This window comes from Zingiber officinale, chromosome 8B (assembly GCF_018446385.1).
Source record: "Zingiber officinale cultivar Zhangliang chromosome 8B, Zo_v1.1, whole genome shotgun sequence".
In the NCBI taxonomy this organism is placed as follows: domain Eukaryota; kingdom Viridiplantae; phylum Streptophyta; class Magnoliopsida; order Zingiberales; family Zingiberaceae; genus Zingiber; species Zingiber officinale.
Genome location: NC_056001.1, coordinates 7573895 through 7597855, shown reverse-complemented (window position 1 = coordinate 7597855; position 23961 = coordinate 7573895). Strand labels below are relative to the sequence as shown.

At 37.9% G+C, this 23961-nt stretch overlaps 4 protein-coding genes across 12 annotated transcripts; 1 reads left to right on the top strand and 3 right to left on the bottom strand.

Annotated features, from left to right (window-relative positions):
• Positions 1 to 2695: 2695 nt before the first annotated feature.
• LOC122015301 (ubiquitin domain-containing protein DSK2b-like) lies at positions 2696 to 7801 on the bottom strand. Of its 3 annotated transcripts, none has more exons than XR_006120877.1 (9): positions 7426 to 7801; positions 5090 to 5845; positions 4837 to 5027; positions 4638 to 4745; positions 4507 to 4565; positions 3786 to 3817; positions 3596 to 3679; positions 3274 to 3490; positions 2696 to 3012 (listed from the first exon to the last, which is right to left on the bottom strand). XR_006120877.1 is itself a non-coding variant. In XM_042572118.1 (8 exons), exons 1-8 carry the CDS (start codon positions 7664 to 7666, stop codon positions 3345 to 3347), a joined length of 1617 nt encoding a protein of 538 aa, XP_042428052.1. In that variant the 5' UTR covers positions 7667 to 7801; the 3' UTR covers positions 3129 to 3344. The 3 variants fall into 3 exon arrangements, 1 of the variants encoding a protein (XP_042428052.1); XR_006120878.1 differs by having other exon boundaries at positions 2696 to 3009; XM_042572118.1 differs by lacking the exon at positions 2696 to 3012 and having other exon boundaries at positions 3129 to 3490.
• A 150-nt stretch (positions 7802 to 7951) lies between these two features.
• On the top strand, positions 7952 to 16740 carry LOC122015302 (protein LAZ1-like). Of its 6 annotated transcripts, XM_042572123.1 has the most exons (10): positions 7989 to 8177; positions 8314 to 8360; positions 8458 to 8776; positions 8860 to 8916; positions 11114 to 11222; positions 12566 to 12750; positions 12832 to 12920; positions 14360 to 14621; positions 15048 to 15299; positions 16037 to 16740. In XM_042572123.1, the coding sequence occupies exons 3-10, from the start codon at positions 8627 to 8629 to the stop codon at positions 16385 to 16387; spliced, it is 1455 nt and encodes a 484-aa protein (XP_042428057.1). In that variant the 5' UTR covers positions 7989 to 8177; positions 8314 to 8360; positions 8458 to 8626; the 3' UTR covers positions 16388 to 16740. The 6 variants fall into 6 exon arrangements, with proteins under 6 accessions (XP_042428058.1, XP_042428059.1, XP_042428057.1 ...); XM_042572120.1 differs by having other exon boundaries at positions 8314 to 8776; XM_042572121.1 differs by having other exon boundaries at positions 7989 to 8360.
• Positions 16741 to 17346: 606 nt separating this feature from the next.
• On the bottom strand, positions 17347 to 18819 carry LOC122016087. The gene is made up of 2 exons (XM_042573273.1): positions 17885 to 18819; positions 17347 to 17596 (listed from the first exon to the last, which is right to left on the bottom strand). The coding sequence occupies exons 1-2, from the start codon at positions 18741 to 18743 to the stop codon at positions 17574 to 17576; spliced, it is 882 nt and encodes a 293-aa protein (XP_042429207.1). The 5' UTR covers positions 18744 to 18819; the 3' UTR covers positions 17347 to 17573.
• Positions 18820 to 19857: 1038 nt separating this feature from the next.
• Positions 19858 to 23467, bottom strand: LOC122016573 (asparagine--tRNA ligase, cytoplasmic 1-like). 2 transcript variants are annotated; one of them, XM_042573924.1, is made up of 7 exons: positions 22765 to 23467; positions 21963 to 22553; positions 21525 to 21775; positions 21316 to 21445; positions 21118 to 21176; positions 20314 to 20521; positions 19858 to 20116 (listed from the first exon to the last, which is right to left on the bottom strand). In XM_042573924.1, exons 1-6 carry the CDS (start codon positions 23239 to 23241, stop codon positions 20338 to 20340), a joined length of 1692 nt encoding a protein of 563 aa, XP_042429858.1. In that variant the 5' UTR covers positions 23242 to 23467; the 3' UTR covers positions 19858 to 20116; positions 20314 to 20337. The 2 variants fall into 2 exon arrangements, with proteins under 2 accessions (XP_042429858.1, XP_042429857.1); XM_042573923.1 differs by lacking the exon at positions 19858 to 20116 and having other exon boundaries at positions 20121 to 20521.
• Positions 23468 to 23961: the final 494 nt, after the last annotated feature.

Sequence of the window (23961 nt, the reverse complement as noted above, 5' to 3'; positions counted from 1 at the left end):
CTGGCCGTGCTTCATCCCGACAACATTGAGTATGCTGAAAAATCACTAATCGTCCATAATAATACAACATGCAATCTAAAATTAATTTTACTTGCAACATCATAAGTCCCTGACCCTACATTCTATAATTCATTCAACTCGACAATCAGAGGTTACAAGAAAACATCTATCTTCTCTTTGGGATTGGTTGGACCAGGAATAAGAGCTGTAAGAAACATAAATTCATCTTTTATGTACATCCATGGAGGTAAATTGTATGGTGTTACTATAACTGACCAACATGAATATTATTACCCCGACTGACCAAATGGCTAAAATCCATCTGCAGAAAGTCTCGATCTCACATTACGCGGTTCCATTATAAAAGAGGAAAATACAACATCAAGATGTTTCCATGTAGAGAATCACAAGAATGACTCATTATACCTCCATCATGCTCATGCTCATGATGCCACATCATATGGCAAGCTGTAGTAGCAGATACATACAAACGTTGAAGTCTAGCAGTTAACGAAAAATAATACATCACTTTCTAAACAATGTTTTTCTTTTTCTGCCCTGGTATGCGAGTACCATGTTTATAACGAGGGTGTGTACAGATTTTGCATTCACTCAGATTGTTGTCTTCATTCTAAAATATCATGCAGTTGTTTATACAACAATCAATCTTCTCTATCAACAAACCTAAACCTCTAACTAATTTCTTTATACTGTAAAAACTATCAGTCATTATGTTATCAGTAGGAAGCAATTCTGACATCAATTGACATATGTCATCATAACATCTTTCCAAAAAATAATGTTCTACTTTCATATTCAATAACCTTGCAGTAGCTGATAGTTGGGAATGACCAGAAGGAATGTCTCTCACACTTCTCTTTCACTAGCCTTTAACATTTCATATAATTGTTGATATTTGTGTGTTGGTGTTTCATCTATATTGGAATAATCAACTGCAAAATTTATCGCATCGTGAACCATTGATTGCATTGTAATATCATTAGTTGATGATTCAGGCACAGTAAAAGTTGTGGCAGACGACGAACCACTAGAAGGTCCAATTGATTCATACAAATAAGACTCTCTGTGATAGTACCAATTGTAGTAATTTGGCATAAAACTATTTCTACAAATATGTACTTTTACGGTATCCTTATCACGGTAGGCTCTATTCCTACATTTCAGATGATTACACGGACACCGTAACTTAGCATCATTCATATATTCTAGATGACTCTTATCAAAGTTAACAAACTCTTCAAGTTCAATAATAAAATCATTTCTAATAAATCTATTTTCTAATCGATTGTATATCCAAACTTTGTTCATAGACATTTTCACCTAAAACTAATAAATTGAGAATTAAAAATTAGCTTGGATTAACGTACTAACACAAAACAAACAAAAGGACTATATTATGTTATACATTAACATACTAACATAACATATATCTTAATTGAAACATGTTAAATAATATAAAGTACAATTTACTAAATTATACCTGAAAAATATTTAGTTTATCCGAAGAAGAGTAGTAAATGCTATTTGTTAACAAAATAAAAATAATTTAGCTCAAATTTATTACAAAAAATGCCAATTAAAAGCAGGAACTACTGCTGACGGCAGTCGCCAGCAGGTAGCCAGCGGCTGGCACGAACGCCGGGTAGGCACCTGGCGGTTGTCGCCGCTACCAGCAAGCACCTAGCGGTCGTCGCCGCCAGCAGGCACCTGGCGGCCGGCGCAACGACCAGCAGGCACATAGTGGCCGCCGTCGCCGCCAGCACGCACCTAGCGGCCAGTGCAAAAGCCACTAGGCACCTAGAAGCCATCGTCGTCGCCAGCAAGCACCTAGCGGCCGGCGTGGCAGCCAGCAGGCACCTGGCGACCGTCATCGCCGCCAGCAGGTAGCTGTCGGCCGCCATGCGAGCCGCCTGCATCAGAAAGAGGGAAAGAAAGGGGGGAGAGGAGGGGTTACCGACGATCAAGGAAAACGGAGCGAAGGTGGTGCACGTGGGAAGAACACGAAGGGTCAGGGTTTTCATTTTAAGCAGAAATACCGACGGAAATGTATTTCCGTCGAAAATTATAAAGTTTATCGACAGAGGTAAACCCAAACCTCATACCCTAAACCAACCAAGAATTACTGACGGAATGATCATTCTGCCGGTAATCTCAAAGTATCTATGACGGAATAACTATTCCGTCGGTATACCCATCGGTATTGTTGTTTTTTTTAGTATAAAATGTTAAGTTCAAAAGAATAGTAGTTCAATTAACCAAATCTATAAATTGATTCATTAACTCGCCTCTATACATAAAATTAGATTGAATTAATTTCACATAAATTTTAGATTGTTGATCCAATGTCTAAGCTACATTTCAAAAGCCTCTAATCAATTGCAAGTGGGGTTGCCAAAATGGCTGATAGAGCTACAGTTCGAATTTAGTCTTCTTATCGAGACTTAACTACTCAACTGAATCGAAACTTTCATCATGAGATGCACAATCCTTCCTTCGCACGATTGTATGAAAGAATGTAGGATTAGGTTTGATACAGTACAAATACTACTCGATAACAAAATCAACTTCTTACCCTTATTAGACCAAACTTTTGGACTAAAATAATTTATATCAACATAACAGCAATTCATCATTTAAGCTTATACACTGAATTATTACTCTAAAAATCCACATATAAACTTAAGTGTCAGAATATTAACACTAACTATTTTCATTAGCAAACACAGTGAAGTATTACAAAGAAAGTTCTACTTGATCTTAAGACCAAATTTAGTTTTCTGATATACAATGGGAAAATAATTTCTACTTGGGATTCTAAGACTTTGTTTTCTCACTTTATTCATAACCACACAACATTAACCAAACTCAACTTATGAAAATTGGTGAACCACGATAAGGCTTACTGTTTGTTAATTATAGGCTCAAAATACGATGCCAACAGACTATTACAATAAAACGCCTTCCAGGATGAATTAGCAATATGAATGCCTGCTGAAAATAAAAGAATAATAAAGTAAGTTACTTGACAATAAGATGAAACCATAAGATAATTTACTGATCGCTAGGCAAAAATAAAAGGCAAGCATATGTTAATCAAGACATTTTGAGACAATAAAACCAGAACCTGAATGTAATTAGAATGAAAATAAACTTTTAAAATGACGTGTATGAGCAAAAGATAGTGCCACTAGTTTAACAGAGAAGAGACATGATAAAATTTGTGGCATAGGTCGTTATAGAAGAACTGTGCACATTTGTTAAAGTCGCTGCAAAAATTATGAAGCTGAAACCGTCGGTATTGTTCTTTAGATATGACAGATCCATCAATGAGGGCTCCTCAAAAGCCAATCAACTGCAGCATGGACGTTTCCAGCAGTGGCTTCTAATGCGCGAATGTTTTCTTGAGTGTCAGAGAAGCCCATTTCTTGTAGCTGAGAAAGCTGTGTTGCATATCGTTCCTCAAGAGGCACTGCAACATAAAGACGACAATGTATTAAGTATAAATTGTTTGATATGAAGAAATATATAAATACATATTATAGCATTTTGTTAAGATAGGGTAGAAGTGCGCAACCATCAGGGTTAGGAGCCCCCATGCCAGACCCAAGTCCACTAAGCATATTCATCATAAATTCTAAGCCACTGGTATTGATCGCTCCTGCAGCGAAAGAAGATGATAAATGCAATTTCTTATTCAAACTCAGAACTCAAGCTTGAGGACAATTCTCAGATATGATCAGCACGTGTCCTGAGATTCCTTGTACCTGTTGCAGTGGCACCAGTCTGATTTTGTTCCCTGAAAGAGAAGGCAAGAGCTCTGCTCGGTAAAATGCCAAGGTTTGAAACGGAACTAAAGCAATTTTGTGTTCATTTCATTGACCTTCTAATGAATTACATGATCCTACCCATTATAAACCTAAGCTGTACTGGAACCATCGTTAATCTTTATGTATAACAATTATTAGCATCACTGCAATACATCCAGTCAATATAATCATCAAATAAAATCTAAAGCAAACTGTATTTTACACGTGATCACTGTCAGCTCAGTAACATTGAGCCTTTAATGAACTGAACTAAGAGATGCAAGTGAAGCAGAGAAGTTCGGAAATTTGCTCAAGCTATGCCATCAAAAGAAATATGAGTTTGAAATACTATGCCTTACATAAAAAAAAACAACTTCCATTTAGTTTTCTTACCATGTATTTGGAAAAATAGTTTTCGCAGTGCAATTTTATAGACATCAAACCAAACAATATGGTATGGGGAAAAAAAACACTGTTGCCAGCACTCTAACAAAAACAGCCTAACTCATTTGAAATCAGAAAGAAACGACAATTATCGATTGGTAAAATAATGTCAAACTTGACAAGTCCAATCTAGCGAGTATCAACCTAGAACCAACATTTTTAGATGAGTGATTAAATGATAGTTACTATGGAGAGCACTAGTATTGATGCAAATGAAAACAGTTTCATAACTCACTGGCTTGTTTGCCGCTGGCCACCTGGGGATAAAAGTGTCTGCTGAAATGATAGAAGTTGCTGCATACCAGACAAATAAAGATTTGAGAACAGAACACAAGTAATGTATCAAAGCGTTGTAAATGCATCTACCTGCAGTGTCTCAGGAGAAGTAAGCTGCTGAATTAATTCTGGATTCTGTAACATACTGCTAAGCTGAGAGTTGGAACCCAACAAGTTACGGAGTTGTGGATTCAGAACCTGATAGTAAACAATCAGATAAAATATCAAAAATTGATGGCAAAAACAATTCCTTCTCTCTAATAATAAGATTTTTTTTAAGAAAAAATGCCTGATTCATAAACTGAGGGTCGGAGAGGAGACTCTGCGTCATCTGCATAATGGCTGGGTTTTGCAGAAGTTGATTGACAAAGGATGGGTCTGTCAATCCACCAGCCATCCTTTCTAACCCTGATAATCCACCAATGCTTGGAGATCTTCCATCATGAGGAGGAGCTGGTGTGGTATTGGTTGTCTGCACTCCTGAAATTGCAGGAACTTTTAGCATATAACCAATAACACTGCAACAAATACAAAAATGCTACCAGTTCTGCTCCATGGGTTTGGAAGTGGGTTACTATTTGGTGAAGATGATTCACTAGTTTGATTGGAACCAGTACCAGGCTGGTCTGGTGTCAGATCTCTAGACTGCACACCACCCTGATTCCCCAAAAGTGCTGCAAATGGATTTTGACCCACATCATTCCCCTCGTTTCCTGCCCCTGCTGTAGCATTAAGAAACGGCTCCTGGACAGTTTCATACATTCGCCTAAGCATGTTGAATCCTTCTGGGGATGACTCAATGTTGCTCATAGCTCTATCAGTGCTCCGCATCAATTCTCTCATGAGTTCAGGATTCCTCATGACTTCCAGAGATTGCCGAAGAGTGCTGGGGTCGTTTAGGATGTGCGCGAACTCAGGATTACGGTCAATGATCTCACGCATTTGAGGATTGTTCATTATCATGTTTCGCATCAGGTCAGGATTATTTATCAGACTCTGAACAGCAGGCATATTCATCATTTCCCTCATCATGCTTGGATTTTGCACTAACTGCTGCTGCATCTGACTGAGATCTGGTAAGCCAAATCCAAGCATGCCTGATCCAGCACCATTTCTAATGTTACTACCAATGCCAGGAAAGAGCGAGCTTGCAACATCAGCTCCTCCAAATCCCCCACCTCCATTAGAACCACCACTCTCAACTCCTGAAACTCTATTAGCAGCTGGAGTCACATCGGAAGGTGGATTTTGCAGGGTCAAACCATGAACCAAATGAATTGTGTGATCTGACTCCAAGCCTAGGAAAGACAAAAATAAGAGACTAATTTAGAAAATATGAGCCATGATTAAGAAGTGAATTAAAAATGCCAATTTCAGCCTAAGTGCAGATGAAAAAGTTTGGTCATTGTGTTAGGCATTGACGACCAACATTAAAGTGTCTAAGCCTAAGAGCATGGATCTGAACTGAATTTGTTATAAGACTAGGTCCCCACGTGTAAGTGAAATGAGGGGCTTTTGATATGCAAAATATTGATCAGAAGGCCATCCAAATCCCATCAGTACCATGCAATAACCCATATAGTTGAGGCTAATACCGCTTGATCATGATTGAAAAGTGAACTAACCACAACTATAAGTCATCTAGCTGCTAAGAATTAAAAATTAATTTTTCATGCAAGAAGAAAAAGAGCAATGCTATCAGATCTAAATGAACCAACTGCTAACAAGTAGCAGTACATAATTCAGAATTCCATTAGAATACAACAAAATCTAAAGCATGAGTTCTTATGTCTAAAAATTAAAAAATGGAAAAACCTTTTAAACGTACATATGAGTGAGACTTTCAAGTTGCAAAGAGAATACTGATTTGGTTGAATACTGATCAGATGCTTCACCTACCCAGTTGAGAGTGGTTCATGTACAGGCTTGGATGAGGTATTTGGCCACAGTAGTAATCTCAAGAAACGACCACTGGTGACACCAGGAGTGACCTTGTACCTATTGACAATCTCAACCAATTCACAAGGGGAATGAAATGACTGGTGTCTGAGGAGAACTTGTTCTTTACTGAATTGAGGTTGAAAAGGTTGTCGAGCGAAGAGTCAAAGCACAAGTCGCGGTAAGCTTATTCATCTTAAAGATTCCTCCTAAAGAATTAATGCAAAGAGAACTCCACTCAACCGGACAAGGACTTGTGAGGCTAAGATAGGCTAAGGCTACAATTAAACATAAGGCAGTGAGGGGGTCAAGCAGGCTTTGAAGAACTTAGAAGTTCGAACTCAAGTTACAGCAAGTAGAGTGGGAAGGATCTAACTAGCTAATTGACAAGGTTTAAATGCTAAGTAACCTCCCACCTAAGTGTGTTTCTTCTTTGGGATACGTATTGCTCTTTCATTGGCAGGTAGAAATGGCGGGCATCTATCCCATGTCAAATAGTTGGAGAGGATACTTCAGAGAGGCCACAATGCCTTATTAAACACTCGTCAAGGCAGCTTGTGTTAACAAACAACAATGAACCTTTCAAAAAAAGGCAAAAAAATGAACACATGATGAGATTTAGACGTTTCAACATGATCCATTCAAGTTCCTTATCAAAACAAGTAGAGATTTTTCTAAGTGTGATTCCTAAACACCATCCTTTTAATCCCGATCCATCATAAATTTCAGAGACGTATTATACTAGAAAAGACGAGTTGGACCAAAAAGAACTAGAAGCCATCATCTTTAAGCAGTTCATCCTTCTTTCATACTTAAGCATTATAGTATGCGATTGACAACGGCCATTCAAAGGAACAGAACAACGACCTACAAGTAGATGGGCAAACCATCGGCGAAAACAGCAAATATAAGATAGAAATCAAGGAGGAAATCGGTGCACCATAGCTCATTAGGGTTTTTTCGTCCTTCAAAATCTGGCCTTTGTAAATCAACCGCTGCCGCTCCGCCGGGACATCGGACTTCTCCTCCAGGAGAACCTTGAAGGCCCCTACCGTGCACTCGAGTGAGGCCCGCACCGAGAGTTTGGACCCGTTGGAGGATCGGACATGGATAGTGACTGCATCAGCCTCGCCGACGGCGCCCGGGTCGGCGGAGACACCAGGATCGCCGTCGGTGGCCATGAAACCTAGACCAAGGTGGATCGGATTCCAATTCAAGAACTGGGGGATATAATCGAGAAAAGGAAGCGATTCGTCCTTCTGGTGGCTTGGAGGAGGGGAGAAGGATTTCGTTGCAAGGAAGAAAAAAGATTAATGGAAAAGGGAGAAAAATGAGAGGGGACAAGGGCGTGCTTCTCACGTGGGCACGAAGGCAATCGTCCGCGAACCAGTCCACTCAGCTAATCGTCTGGTCGCCGCAATATCATGTACATCGTCCGCTCGATCTCTCCCGTCCATCGCACTTTTCCTGGCTCCTTTCATCCTCCGTTAGATCGCCATCCAACGCTCCACACTTCTCCGTCTCTTCTCTCCGCCCGCTCATACGCTCCAACGCCAAGCCACCGTAAATTCCGAGCCTGAACTCTTCCGATCGCTTCGCTCCTCTCGCCATTGCCCATCTCGATCCGCCTCCTGTGTGTCTTCCCCTGAGAATCCCTCCCATTCTCCAGCGTGCTTGATCGACTTTGGAGTAGTTATATGGCTGTCTCTTTAATCGAGGGGTTCCCACATCACAGATTTCTGGGAACATTGCATATTTTGCTGTTACTTTCGATTTGATGTGAGATCTCTTTGGTTTATTCATTGTTGTTTGGTTTTTGAATCTCTAGAGTATTGCTGGTCCTGCGGCACCATCGGAATCCTTGCTGCTGTTCGCGTAGGTTAAATCTGACGTCAAATGGGTTATGCCATCGCGGATTAGACGTGGGATTTGTCGGTATTCGATATCAGTTTCTCGTCGCTGATTTGTGCAGATGTTTCGATCTCAAAGCTCAAGCTTAGGAATGGATCTTTTGGTCGCAAAATTCAATCTTACTATCACGTTACGCGATTGATGGTACATTTTCTGGTTCTGGAAGCACATTGATTGAATTATGCGCAGAGACCGTGAGATACCACGGCAGTGGAGAGTTGTTTTACATTATGGGTCTGATAGAGAAACTTTACCTAAATCTATTATCTTATTCCTCACCTGGATGGGCCGCGGCTATTGGTGGTGCCTTGGTTGTTATCACGCTGTTCCTTTCCATGTTCCTTCTATTCCAGCACCTCTCCTCATACAAAAATCCAGAGGTTCTGCATATTCTTTTCATCGGCTGGTTTACTGAATTTTGCTTCAGATAGTTGTTCTATGACCTTACTTTTTCCTGTTGCAGGAGCAGAAGTTTCTAGTTGGTGTCATCTTAATGGTACCTTGCTATTCAGTTGAATCAGTAAGTTCTCTATTCACTAAATGATACAATTTGGTGAATCCTAATCTATTCTAGCTGTGCCATTTAGTTTATTTGAACAGCTATTGGTGAAACATGGGTTTTTTTGTGTGCTGGTAAAATGAAAAGAAAAAAAAAACATTTTGGACCACACAGCATATATGAGTAATAAATATGGTTTCACATTAATATATGACCGCAAAATGAACATGGACTTGACCACATGTTCTTTTGCTGCTAAGTACTTGCATTTAGGGTGATATATATACTTGCTAAGATGTAGTATTGTTGCGACTGGATCAACTATTACACAAGCATGCATGGCTGCAAAATGGTATGTGATGAGACCTTCAACACTCGAACGGAAGTCAATATTGTATGTGATATAGTTTCCACATCAATAGGAGTCAATTAAGGGAAGCCAATTGGCACTTAATGAAACTTCAAGTATTTAAATGTCAGTTAAATTGAGACCTTATTGATTTTTTCATTTATTAATTTCCATTTTTGTTCAATCGATATATTATATATATAATGATAATGACTGCTTTTAGAAGAAAAAAAACTTATTGGGCATAACATTTTATGAAACTCTGGTGAATGATTATTGCATAGTGCAGAAAGTAATAAATAGTTGTTTCATGCTTTCTAAATAATTTAAAAGTTGAATTCTCAGATGCTTAATACATCAATTATTTTTGGCAATTCTTTCTAATATATGAATGTTTTGGAGTATTTTATGTTCATTGGATGTGGAAATTTAATTGTAATTCATACTTAATGCACGATGAATGTGAGTATTGTTAATTCTTCTGAAGTTATTGAGGTGTTAACATTCACGACACGAGTATATGCTAGTTGTTAGTCAAAATCTGGTGTTCGATAGAACTATTTAACATATTTACTAATCACTAATGTTTTTCCAATACATTAATAACTGGAAGTTGATTCAAATATGTGGTCTAAGTGCTTTGCCTCAAATTATAAGTTACCACCCATTCACTCCTCCCTCTCTCACACACACACGCATTGATCAGTTCGATTCTTTTTCCATGAAATATTTGGTATATTGAGTTGTAGCAAAACATTTGGGATCTTTAACGGATGTGTGAACACAATGAAAATATCTTCACATACATTTCTCATATACTTACTGATTGATTTTCAACACATGGTATTTGGTTGTTGATGACGTTGATATTCTTGTTCATTCTCTGGAGTTTTCTATATTCTGAACTTTTGGTTTGTTTACATATATATATCATTTTCTTCTTTTATTTGTTTTATTTCTTTTGTGGGCAAGCAAGTAGGGGTGAGCAAAAATTCGGTAAAAATCGAAGTAACCAAACCAAACTCATCAAATTTAGAAATTCGGTTTAGTTAATTCGATTTTCATTTTTTAAAAATTCGGTTCGGTTCTTGGTTAATTCGGTTCGGTTTTGATTTTAAAATTCGTAATTTGGTTAAACCGAATAAACTGAATAAGGATATTAATTTGATTATTTTTTATTTAAAAATGTAATTAATTAAAAAATATATGTAATTAATTAAACAAAATTTAAATTTAATTAATTTGGTTTTAAATTTTCAATTGATTCGGTTAATTCGATCAAAAATTGAATTAAATGATATTAATCGGTTCGGTTTTGTTCGGTTTTCATAGGAAAATTCGGTCGGTTCGGTTGGTTCGGAAAAATTTCGGTTTGTTTAAAAAAATTCCAGTTTGTTCGGTTTCCAATTTGTTTGGTTCGGTTTTAATTGAATGATTAGCCCTACAAGCAAGCAATTCGTGGTGGATTCTAAGGTTGATTCTTTTAGTACACAATTAAATTTCCGGTTGTTGCAATATTTTGGATATCAGAATATCAACTTTCCCGCCCCTAGGATGTTCTCATGGCATTGTGGACTCTTTAAGCAGTTTGCCATCACAGTGAAAATCTTTTCACATATATTTCTTAATATCAAGTACAAATTGGTTGTCCCTAGCAAAGTGTGCTAAATATTGGTTAGTCAATGATGTTAATATTGTTGTTCATTCTTGGGAATTTTCTAAAGAATTTTGCTATAATTTTATTCCAATCTGGACTTTTCGTTTGGTTCAATTTGTTTCCAGGAAGTATTTGACATGTTGAATTGCAGCCAAATTATCAATCTATGTTTCATTAAAAACATTGCTGAGTTGTTTGTTATTTGAATTTAGTATGTATCACTGGTGAATCCGTCTATCAGTGCTGATTGTGAGATTCTGCGAGATTGTTACGAGGCCTTTGCCATGTATTGCTTTGGAAGATACCTTGTTGCTTGCATGGGTATGCGTCCATCACAATGAAGATTCTTCTATATAATCTGATTATATTTCTCATACCTCGAAAATTTTATTCATGCATAAATGCAAACTAGTCATGATGTTTCTCTAAGTAGCAATATGTCAAATTGTATTGTCAGTGGATTATTTGGATTTAGTTTGGCTGGGGATCTCAATATACTAACATTTAAATCATGCTTAGTATACAACAGAAATGTCTCTTTTGCTTATTTGCTATGAGATTCTTATAGTTACGATTCTGGGATCTGACTAAAAACAACTGATAATTATATCAAGTTTTTGTTATTCTTTCTCTGGGTTTGCTTCATTGCATTCTATCAATACCTTTTTCACCGATATCAGACGAAAATTGAATTGGCAAAAACCGAGGAAAGATTTTCCCCTCTCTTCCTTCTCTCTATTTCTGTCTAAGGAAATGGAAATAAGGTACCATGAGAGAAATATTTCTATCACTTTGTTTCCATCTGTTTTTTCCCGGGTAGGAAACTCACATTTAATGCTCTCCAATCATAGAAGACATACTTCCATTCAAGTTGAAATTTTTTAAGCAATTTCTCTAGTTTGTAATTACTGATATTAACTGATTGCTACATGTTCAGTAGTGATATCTCAAAATTTTATGGATAATGACAAACCTATGTTTTTGAACAGTAAATTCTTTCTTTTTCTACCTTGTTTATTATACTTGCTTTTGCATTTGTCAAGGTGTCAAATGAAATCTAATGCTAGCAATATTCTAGCGCACTTATGGGTGGCATTACATTGCATCATTTATTTATTTACCAAATTCATCAGTCCTTGCATAATTATTCAGTTAGATAACTTGTTTGATATTTCTTATTTGGTCTGCATAATGATCTCATTCAAGTTGAAGCCAGAATTGTTTCTTATTGGCTAAGATTTAATTAGTTAATGTATGAGAGAAAAAATTTGTTGCTGTTGTTTTATTGGCATAAATCTTATGGGAAAGTTAGAATTCTAATTGATCAACTTCTTGTTAACACTAGTTTGTAACCAGAAAGATTTATATGTTTCTGCATGACGGATACATGCTAGAATACAATCGTAGCATATAATCAATTAAGCATTTGGCCTTTTATGTCATCAAATTGCTCCTTTCTTTTGACTTTTTGCATGGAAATAGCCAGGTTTTTCTGCATAGCACCATTTTTAATGTAATTTTGCCTGTTGAAACTATTGATATTTTATTAGATCTAGCTATCATTATATCTTCAAAAAATGTCCTAATTTGACATGAGCATGTATTGTGCTTTCCTTAACAGGATTTTGCTATTATTTCTGATTATCTCCGCTGCTCTGCTGTAGGTGGTGAAGAGAGAACAATTGAATTTTTGAACAGACAAGGTGGTGTTACCTCCAAAACAACCTTACTAGAGAATGTTTCTAAGAAGGGAATAATAAAGCATCCTTTTCCAATGAACTATTTTTTGGAACCATGGAGACTAAGCGAGTGGTTTTATCAGAGTATCAAGATTGGAATTGTTCAATATGTAAGCTTTTGCTGTATGATTGCTAGATTTCTCTTTTTAACAGATGAATTAGTTTACACTACTCCTGGCCATTTCATACAGATGATAATAAAAACTTTTACTGCGATTTTAGCTGTGGTTCTTGAAGCTTTCGGAGTATATTGTGAAGGAGAGTTCAAGTGGAAGTGTGGGTAAGTCAAGTCCAAGTCCAGATTTCGTGGCTAATGAAATATGTATGGTACTTGTCCCTTTTCGTGTATTTTTAAAACTAAACTAGCATTTCAATTTAGATTAGTAAACATCTTTGTTAAAATCTGGATAGCCAATTGCCTTCCCCAAGTTGGTTGACACAGAGTTTCAAGTCAGATGCATCAAAATTGTCAATTTATGAAGGCAATTATAATGCATGACTACATGTAAATCTTATAAATATTCTTTCTTTTTCTCTCATCAATAGTCAGGAGTATGATACCTTTTGTGGTAGATATTTAGCAAAATGAAAATCACACAGGTTAATGGAGCATGTTATCAAATTAGAACATGCTTATTAAAACTTCTCTCTTCCATAAAAGGATACTTGCTGTTTTGTGAAATATAACTGTTACAGACCTAAATGACTGGAAGAATACATCATCTCAAAATTCTAGAAGCCATGTAATTGATAGGCATTTGTATCTTGGACTCTTAGGAGTCATTATATATAATAATATTTAGAAAGAAGTGCATTGCTTTCAGTCACATATGGGTTATTAATTTGATAGCATGAAACTCTTGGCCTTAAGAGAAGCAATCAAACTTGTTTTTATATGGGTACCTATAAGAGCTATGTTGTTTAGCTTGATCAAGAAAGTTAATATTGGCACCCCCACGGGTTGGCACAGTTAGTTCATGCAAGAGTGTTGCTGTCAATAGGCCTAAAGTAGATTCCCAATGGGTGCGAAATACCCCGTTGGTTGTCTCAACCCCTCCTTACATGCGTTGCTGTTATTAGGTGAATCCTCCCACGATTTACCTCCCTTCCAAACAGTGGAAGGCCACCTTGGAGGGGTCGTCAAGGTGACGATTTTTACCTTTTGTTGCCAAAGAAAGCTAATATTGGCACTACCAGTCATAGGGTAGAAACAATGTTTCTTCTCTCCTGTTATTTTGATGTTGAAAAATAGTCAATTGGGTATGCCACCTCATAATTTCTAATGACGGTGAATAATCATCTAATTTTCAATGCATTAATTTAAAGAGGGAACAAAATGTATCCCCTCTCAAAATCTCTTTTTTTTTTGTTATTTCTTTATTGAGGGAAAACTCCGATAAACACGTTTAAGATAATACGGGCATGTACTTAGACAACCAATAAATGCTCTAGACGATGTGAAACTATGACAAACATGTGCATCAAACAAAGAAGAAGAAGACCAAAAAATACTTGTTTAGTAACAATAAAACAAAATAAAATTTATTTAAGTATAGATGATGATATAGTAGTAGGGGATAGAACCCAATGGCGTAAAAGAATCCATATAGCTGGCCTCACCTAGTGGGATAAGGCTTGGTTATTGTTGTTGTTGTTGTTCTCTTGTCTAGTATTGTTTATTTAACATGAAAAACCTCTGATCTCATCTTAATTTTGTAGGTACCCTTATATGGCTGTAGTTCTCAATTTCAGTCAGTCTTGGGCATTGTATTGTTTGGTCTTATTTTATACTGCTACAAAGAATGAACTAGCTCATATAAAGCCACTTGCCAAGTTCCTGATGTTCAAATCAATAGTTTTTATGACATGGTGGCAAGATGTGGCGATTGCCCTACTTTTTAGTTGGAATTCATTTGAAAGTTCTATAGCTCAAAATTTGCAGTTTAAATCAAGTGTACAGAACTTCATTATTTGTATAGAGGTAATTCTGTCTTATATTTAATCTAATACGTGATCCATTACCATATCTATAAATATGCTATTTGAGATACTGAAATTGCACTGAAGCAATGTATTAATTTTCGTAGTCCATAAAACTGGTTCATGTTTATTTATGGTAAATTTATTGGTTAAAGATAAGATGTTTTCAATTATTTTCTTGCCTCTGGAGGATCACTATTTTTTAAGAGGTGGAAAGGAATTGGTTATGGATTCTAATCCTCTGTATAGTTTTTCATGGGTATATTATGTTCTTTTGTGTATATTTTCTGTTGATCTATTCTGTTCCTTACCTTTTGAAAGTTGTCTTTCAGGTGACGTATTATCTGTAAAAAGGCTTCTACTTGAATTCCTGCATTAAAGACTATTATCTAGATAAAAATCTAATAGATTAGTTGTTCCAGTACAGATGTTTATTGCTTCGATTGTGCATCTCTACGTGTTCCCTGCTGAACCGTACAAGCTAATGGGTGAACGAATTACCAGTGGTGTAGCTGTTCTTGGAGACTATGCATCTTTAGATTGCCCTTTAGACCCTGATGAGGTTAGGGACAGTGAACGACCAATAAAGCTTAGGCTGCCCCAACCTGATCTTGCTACCAAGAGTTCTACAGCTATTAGAGAGAGTGTTCGAGATGTATTTGTTGGAGGAGGAGAATATGTAAGCTCCACAATCACTCTGATTACTGCATTCCACTAATATTCTTGTTGATTTTCTCTGGTAAGAGTTCTGATCTTGACTTGGCTAAAGAAATATTCTCTAATTTCAGTAGAATAAATGAAGTAAAGATTCAGGAAGGCTTTGAGAAAGCTTATGATTGAGGGCTTATAGGATGATAAAATATATTTATACACGCTTGTTTGTGCACGTCTATTACATATATATATATATATATATATATATATTCTCATTTTAATGGCCATCATTCAGGTGTGGGTGAGAATTTTGTACTTCATAGCTTCATTTGATTGGTTTAAATTCAAAGTACAATTTGATTAGATAGTTATTATTGTATTTTTTTTTACACAAGCAGGATTGGAACTCCTGCATATTAAAGTTTACTTGCATCATACAAACATCTGTTTACTCGCATCATATTTCCTGGAGAAACACTCCAAGAATCTCATATTGTCTAAGAGAGCAATCGCCCTTTTGATCAGATGAAGTGATACCCTACCCTTCAGCAAGGGCATGACTTAATTGTCATAGGTACACTAACCCGAACGTAGGATATATCAATAACAAAAAAAACAGGTGCATTTCAGTGCAGAAGCATAAAAAAACTGATATTAGACTTGAGATATCTTGTCTGCTTATTAGCTGCTATTGTGTGGAATATTTGTGCAAGTGAAGTCAACGCCAGTTCTTTTTACATGATCCTGCATTTTCTTTTCCAGATTGTGAATGATCTAAAGTTTACAGTCACACATGCAGTGGAACCCATGGAGAAGGGTTTCACACGATTCAATCGGAAGCTTCACAGATTTTCAGAAAACATAAGAAAGCATGAAAAGGGAAAGTTAAAAACCAAGGATGACAGTAGTATGGGTTCATCTTCATTGGTTAAGCGAGTTCGTGGAATCGACGACCCACTCTTGAATGGAAGTGTTAGTGACAGTGCGGCCAAGAGAGGAAGAAGACAAGTGAAAGAATCCGGAAATAAAAGTGCAGAAAGTGGGGGAGAAAACAGTGACACTGGCCATGGTGGGTTTGAGGTGCATGGATGCAGGTGGATCACTAAGGACTGAGGAGCCAGGAGCCAGGAGCCAACTTCTCTTCATCAGGTACTAAGTTGGATATGTCCAAGAACACATGAATACAAAAATAGCATCTTTCTCGGGCTAATGTGAAAGAAGCAGCTATTTTAACTACAAGAACTATTCATGTTTCCTCCTTGGATAGCTTCGGTAGAGAGAAAAGGTGCACGGGCTCATCTACCTAGGATATCTGGCAGTGATGATTGCCATCTTAAAGTGTCTTCACGACCCAAAGCACTAGCCTTTCAGATCTCTCCATGTGCATTGTAAGGCCATTTGGATCAACAAATTTCGTTCCCAGTAACAGAAATATTTATGCCATAAAACTTCAGAATTTGCAACTACTGTTACATTGTTATTGCGTATGTTTGCTATTTTGCCTGCTGCGTTCTTAAGAATTGTTGCCAGTAAATTAAAATAACATCAGAATTGAGATCTGCATTCTGTTTGGTAGAATAACTCAGTTTGAAGCTTGAAACCTCTAAAAACTTATGAGATATAGAACAATCTGTTGCAAAGACCATGAGAGGAGAATTTCTTCTCTCTTTTTTTCTAAGTTTTTCTTTTAATTTTTTAACACAATATATATATGGAAGGGATGTGGGGCAACTTGCAAAAGTAAGGCCAAGAGACCTTGATTGGCATCTCAGTTTATTCATTCTATTAGAAACCTTCACTTTGATTTGCCAAGAGACTATTTTCACCCTAAGTTTATACCTCTTTGTGCCCATCTGCTCTATACTTACTAGTTCAGTAATTTGAATTTTAGATAATCATATTCCAAGTTTTGCCTATTTTATTCCTCCCTGCCTTTTTTACTCTTCTTTCTCCCTTTTTAACTAGATTGTCCCCACAAAGAACAATTGTGTGTTTTGACCAGAATTATGGTCTACCTCATAAGATGAATCAAGACAAGAAATTTTTTTTGCACACAGACAACCTTGATGGCAACAACATCCAAATAAGAGAGGAAAAAAGGTTGATAGGATTATGCCATGAAACATTTTGACAACTTTGCAGTGCTTTCAAGGATTGGGCTTATTTGATTTTGACCAACGTTTAGCTGAAAAATTCAATGCAAACAACATTGACTTCTGACTCAGTGTTCCAAATCAAACTCCTGCATATTGTACAGATACATTCACTGCTAAGATAGTCAACTGAACCATCACCATCTTTAATCACCTCTGATCTTTGAACCTGAGAAAGATCTTCTAAGTATGAAAGAACATCAGCAATTTTGTGTTTTGCGCAAGTAGTTTCTTCGTACTGGGAGATTCAAAACGGATCGAAGCATAGAAATCACAAATGGTCCCCCCAAAAAAAAGTGTTCATTCATCATCCGTTTCAGATTTTTTTTTTTTTTATTATAAAAAAAGTAGATTTTTACAAGAGGAAATTTTAATCGAGAGAAGAGAAGATGCAAAAATCTTTGGAATCCAGATCAGTTCTTGAAAACCTGGATCAAGAGAGTGAATTGAGACGCACCTTTTGCCATCTCCTCCTCCCACCACAGCGAGCTCTCCGTGGCGCTCCTAGTACGGAACATGAAGGTTGCGCCGCTGCTGGAGGCCGAGGCCGAGGCCGAACCCCTGAACCACCAGTCGTGGACGTCCCAGAGAACGTCGATCGCCGATCCGTCGAGGTAGATCGTCCGATTTCCTCTAAAGTTCAAATTGACCTCCCTCACGTCGATCAACCTCTTCCGATCCACGCAGAAGTAGAGCTCGCCGTCGTCCCCTGTGGCGGCCTCCCCGCTCCCTCCCTCTCCTCCCTTGCACCGCACCATCACTTCGTGCTCGCTTCCGCCGTCGCGGAAAACCGCCTTGGTAGAGTGGTGCGTGGAGCCAAACACCCGCTCGCGCCGGGCGTAGAGCACGGCGCAGTATTCGGCCGCCCGCGGCGCGTGTTCCATGCGTTCGACGAAATGCCCGCTCAGATCTCCGAGCTGTAGAACCAGCTCCTGGTCGGCAATAATCACGAGGTAAAAGTCCTTCGCCGGATCCGGCGCCGCGCCGGCGAACTTGGCAGCGGAGACGTCCCAGTGGAGGGCGCAGGCGGCGGCCCCGGCCGAGAACGCCCGGCTTCCTTTCTTCTTGCGCAGGATCACGCGGTGGGTGGCGGAGCCGTCGAGGTCGATGGAAACGGTTAGGAAGGCGTCGCCGGAGGCGATCCGGCGCCAGGTTAGTTCGATGAGGAGCTGCTTGCGGGAGGAGAGGGTCGCGCCGTAGGAGCAGCAGACGGTGTTCTCCGACTGGGGCGGAGAGGAGCCGTCGAAGGCGAGACTTAGGGTGGATTCGGCGACCTTGACGGCGTTGTGGCCGAAGCAGGCGACGATATCCTTCATCGGATTTGGAGGAGTTAATGTTCGCGGTGAGTTGGTGGAGTCGAATGGCTTGAAAAGTCGAAAAATGGAGGAAGAATAATTCGCTGGCTTCGAACTCCCACCAACGCTTAAAAAGAAGAGCCGAGGGAGGTTGGAGGAGGACCCACTTGGAATCGATGTCATAAAAGGCAATAATTAAAAAATATTTAATCCAACCCATTCGAAATTTTATTTTGACTTTTTTTCGAACCATTTTAAAACAAGAGGTCCGTTGTTGTGCTAAACAGTGCACAGAAGCAGAGTAAAAATTTTGAAAAAAAAAATAGATTAACTGAATCAATCGAATTTAAGTTAATTTAATTTTATGGGTTAACTGAATTAATCAAATTTAAGTTAATTTAATTTTTATTTTTTAAAATTTAATTTTCAGTTAATACTGTTAAATTCGATTTTAAATTTTATAATTTAGTTAAATTAAATAAACTAAATAAATCAGAATATTATTTTAATTATTTTTATTTAAAAATATAATTAATTCAATAAAATCTTTTTTTTTAAGTTAGAATCGAATAAGATTTTAAAATTTTGATTAATTCAATTATTAAAAAAAATAATTAATTTAGTTGGTTAAAAAAAAAAATTTATTTAATTTTTTTTATCTATTCAATCCGATTCATTCGATTTTAACCGATGAATAAATAAATACCACAAATAGAATTGTAAGACAAATATCTGAATCTCTGATGGACTTTGATGGTAACGGATTCGTTAACTAATCCTATTTCCTAGAAGGAAGAGAACAACCTGAAACAATTTTGCAAACTCTGAAGAACAAAATGAAAATGTTAGCAAAACTTTAAAGGGAAAGTAAATTCTCTGTGTTCTCTCAGTTCCATGAGATTAATCCACAGTAGATGGGGAGGATAAGGGTGGGAAAATGAAGACTAGAAAGAGATACATGCACTCTTCACGCATGCAGTGGAAGTCATTGAGAAGCAACTAATGAAAAAGCAGCCACCCCACTCAGCCGGAGATGGCAGGATGGCCATAAATGAGAAATACTTCAAACAGTCATCATCAAGTGCTACCAAGGCTGACAATAAGGTGAAAATGACATGTCATGATAAGATGCACCAATAAGATTGATCAAGCCAATACTCCTCATGCTCGTTATAGTTTAACTACTTGGCACGTTCTATTCGACTAAATACAGTTTGCATCATCAAAATCAGAATCAAACTAAATGAATTGATAAATATAACAGTTTGGTTCAGTTTGGGTTGGACGGAACAGTAGCTTGTGGTGCAAGTTGCAGAGTCCCATTATTTCCAGGAGTACGTTTTGATGTTTTCAATAAACAACAGCCAGAAGTTTCAAGACAAAGCCCGTGAGCACTAATTATAGATGGCAAGCTTTAGTTAAAATTAAAATTAGAATAAATAAACCAATCCAACAACTGATGAGAAAAAATCAGTATATCGAGATTGATATGAAGATAAAATCTATTCTTAGGATTAGTATGAGATTTCCCTAACTAGGAACAAATAAGATCCATCAGTTTAAATAACATAACGATAAGGAATGATGATACCAGTAAGAGAAGACAGTGGGATAATCAAAGATCAGCCCTTCCTGGATATCTTGGAAAAGGTATAACATCTCTGATGTTGTCTATCCCAGTGGCAAAAAGAATCATGCGTTCAAAACCCAAGCCAAATCCACTGTGCTTGACGGTGCCAAAACGTCGGAGATCTAGGTACCATTCATAAGGCTCAAGAGGCAACCCTGCATCTTCAATTCTGAAAAAGCAGATGAAATAAGCCATGTAAACTTCAACAAAACAAATGAAGAGAACAAGTAAGCAAACTAGAGGTGGAAGAATATTCTGACCAGGTGCAACAATAAAAAGCACTTTTCAAATTACTAAAAACATGACTTCATTGAAGAATCCAGTCAGTCATGATGCAAAAATATCTTCTCACTTATATACATTCATAGAAGGCAAATCTAGTGTAATTTAATTTCAAAGCATGACACAACGTGCAACAATAGGAAAATAATTATCCAAGAAAGAAAATTGGAGGGATATTCTAATTTTGCCTAAAATTTTGAATTTCCTCGTGAACAATAGAAAGTGATTATGGGATTTCAAAATCGAAAAATAACCCTGACAGATCTCAAGTCCAATCATGCATTCAACATGAATAATGGAGTTGGCTCTAGCCTCCAAACTCTTTGGAATCAAGATTTTAAAAGAAACAAATGAACAAATGTATACATGATAAATTTTAAATGAAAAAGGAAGACATAAATATCATACACGTAATGTTCAAGCATACACACCAAAGTTGACCACAGCTAAATACAACTGAAAATTTAAATTTATTATCTGTACCTTTTAGTGAGGATCTCTAAACGCTCCTCTCTTTGGCTTCCTCCAATCAGTTCACCAACCTAAAAACAAGAAATTCTCCAATAAGATGAATGTGACTGCAAGAGAACTTTAAAATGAAATAAAAATAGGTGGATGACACACAAAATCAGGAGGAAAAGTTTCAGTTGGAAGGAAAAATGCACCAAATGGAAGGCATACCTTGGGCACAAGCACATCCATAGCTGCTACTGTTTTTTGATCATCATTGAGCCGCATATAAAATGCTTTAATGCCTCTTGGATAGTTATATACAATGACTGGCTTTTTGAATATCACTTCTGTCAAATACCTAAATCATGCGACAGATTGTCAACCCTTCGAACCTTCCAGACAACTTTAAATATACTTTGCAGCAATGTTACTTGTACCTTTCATGTTCTGATGCTAAATCAACTCCCCATTCCACCTTGTTCTCAAACTTCCTGTCTGTCACATTGGCTAGAAGCTCTACAGCTTTGGTGTATGAAACACGCTCAAATGGCATAGATGCAACAAGCTTCAAACGCTTTATGGCTGTCTTATCATAGTTCTTGACCATAAATTCCATGTCATCCAAACAATTATCAAGTAACCATTGACAAAGAAATTTCACATAGTTCTCAGCATAGTTCATATCATCCTGCAGTTAAGAAATTACAACTAACTCACTAGAATCTAGATTCTAGATATAACTTTACTGCAATAATAAGCAACAAGCAGAACTATAAACAAATATCAAATCTGTGTAAGCACGCTAATGAGTAGCATTAGACTGCAAAAACATCAAGTTTCCATCACTAGAATAACAAAATATTCAAATATTATACCTCCAGATTGGCAAATGCTATCTCTGGTTCAACCATCCAAAACTCAGCCAAATGTCGTGATGTGTGGGAGTGCTCCGCTCGAAAAGTTGGGCCAAAGGTATACACATTTCCAAGAGCACAAGCATATGTCTCAACCTGAAGTTGGCCAGATACTGTAAGAAAAGCTTGACGCCCAAAAAAATCAGTTGCATAATCAATCTTTCCATCCTTCTGAAGAATCCCAGGTTTCAAATTAAATCTTTCTTCAAGCTTTGATGCATTTTCCTTTGCCTTGTTTAGCTCAGCAACAGAAGCAACTATCTCATCCTTGCTAGCCTTTGACGATTTTAGTACTGAGACAACTTCTCCTTTTTCTTTGACAAGAAGCTTAGAAGCCTCAACATCAGATTTTGATGGTGGAGGATTCTGTTGCAAGTCTTTCGCCAACTTTTCAGCATCACTAAATAGTGTGGTAACTTGGAACATCTCACCAGCTCCCTCACAATCACTAGTGGTGATTATAGGAGTATGTATGTACCGAAATCCATTTTGCCTGAAGAATGTATGGGTTGCATAAGCCAGCTCATCTCTAATTCGAGCAATCACAGATATCTGCAACAATTTATTGGGAACAAATAACAAGAACATCGAAATGGAGCAATTAGCAGAGACACATTGTATAAATAGGGCATTTGAGAAAAAAAAATAGTATTTCCTGCTTAATATGACAACCAATAAAATCAAAATTTCATACAGGTATATATGCATTTATGTGGTTTTAAATTTCCATACTCGAGTTAAAAAAAGATGACAAATTGAATACCGTGTTGGTGCGGGCGCGGAGATGCACGAAATCACGAAGAAACTCGAGCGTAAGCCGAGTCTTTGGGAGGGGGTACTTCGCCGGATCCACCGGCCCGACCTCGAGCACCTTCTCCACCCTGAGCTCGACTCTCTGCTTAGTACCCTCGGGCGGCTTCTTGAGCTCGCCCTCGACCAGCACGGAAGTGCCGGTGGGCACCAGCAGGGACAAAGGGTACACCGCCGCGTCGACGATCACCTGGAGGTTCGCGAGGCAGGAGCCGTCGTTGAGCTCGAGGAACGCGAATGATCCCTTCCCCTGCTCGCGCCCAGTCTTGACCCAACCACCGACGACGACCTTCCTGCCGACGAGGTCCTCGATCGTGCCAGCGACGATCGATTTGATGAAGGTGCGGGGGCGAGAGCGCTCCAGGGTGGGGTCAGCGTAGAGGGAGGCCGCCTCCAATTCGCGCACCGGTGGATTTGCGACGGCGTCCATTTTGGATTGGCGGCGGCTAGGGTTTTGGTGGGTGTACGGGGCAGATGTGGCTGAAGGATCTTTATAGAATTTAGACCTTACGACACTCGTACGAGGTCGAGGACTGCGAGGAAATAAGATTCTATCCAAAGGAAAAAAACAAAGATTCTGATTCGATGGGCTGCCGTTGGGGGTGTCGTCGTTCAGTCAGCGAGGAGTTTTGCTTGGGGAAATATAGAAACAACTTTTCATATTCGTATTGATAATCCAGTATCCAGTTGAATCTTTTCTTCCAATTTCTGGATCATGATTTCAAGGTCGTGTAATTTTTTTACTGACACTATCGATCCGTGCTAAATATTTGGCAATACAAGTTGTCAGCTGCAACATAGGGATCAAACCATGTTTACTTATAAAGGAGTTTTCGTCTGTACATGTCCACGACACTCATGGACAATTTAGTAATAGGAACACCTAAAAGTGACCCATGAGTGTCATGCACAGGCAGTTGTACAAGCTAAAAACTTCCCTATACATGCTTCATTTTTATCTATTTTATTCCACTAGGTAAATATTGACACTTTTTGAAGGATACCCTGTTTTCTCACAACAGAAATATCATTCTATTCTCATAACATAAAGAGTCGAATCCAAATTCATATGATATAAAACGAGCAAATGAAGTAATTCATGAGCGAACCATACTGTTACAAACAACCCTACCCGCCTGCTGTTTAACAT

What these genes read in the sequence shown, in the direction of transcription:
- LOC122015301 (XM_042572118.1), bottom strand. Translation starts at nt 7,666, where the DNA reads ATGGCCACCGACGGCGATCCTGGTGTCTCCGCCGACCCGGGCGCCGTC. An exon ending in ACCCTCAGTTTATGAATCAG is followed by an intron (nt 4,746 to 4,836) that starts GCATTTTTTCTT and finishes GTTTACTATCAG; the next exon opens with GTTCTGAATCCACAACTCCG. An exon ending in GGGGGCTCCTAACCCTGATG is followed by an intron (nt 3,491 to 3,595) that starts GTTGCGCACTTC and finishes TTTATGTTGCAG; the next exon opens with TGCCTCTTGAGGAACGATAT.
- LOC122015302 (XM_042572123.1), top strand. Translation starts at nt 8,627, where the DNA reads ATGGGTCTGATAGAGAAACTTTACCTAAATCTATTATCTTATTCCTCA. An exon ending in GAGTTCAAGTGGAAGTGTGG is followed by an intron (nt 12,921 to 14,359) that starts GTAAGTCAAGTC and finishes TTAATTTTGTAG; the next exon opens with GTACCCTTATATGGCTGTAG. An exon ending in ACTTCATTATTTGTATAGAG is followed by an intron (nt 14,622 to 15,047) that starts GTAATTCTGTCT and finishes GTTCCAGTACAG; the next exon opens with ATGTTTATTGCTTCGATTGT.
- LOC122016087 (XM_042573273.1), bottom strand. Translation starts at nt 18,743, where the DNA reads ATGAAGGATATCGTCGCCTGCTTCGGCCACAACGCCGTCAAGGTCGCC. An exon ending in GGAGGAGGAGATGGCAAAAG is followed by an intron (nt 17,597 to 17,884) that starts GTGCGTCTCAAT and finishes GATCTTTCTCAG; the next exon opens with GTTCAAAGATCAGAGGTGAT.
- LOC122016573 (XM_042573924.1), bottom strand. Translation starts at nt 23,241, where the DNA reads ATGGACGCCGTCGCAAATCCACCGGTGCGCGAATTGGAGGCGGCCTCC. An exon ending in TCCGCGCCCGCACCAACACG is followed by an intron (nt 22,554 to 22,764) that starts GTATTCAATTTG and finishes AAATTGTTGCAG; the next exon opens with ATATCTGTGATTGCTCGAAT. An exon ending in TTAGAGATCCTCACTAAAAG is followed by an intron (nt 20,522 to 21,117) that starts GTACAGATAATA and finishes CTGCTTTTTCAG; the next exon opens with AATTGAAGATGCAGGGTTGC.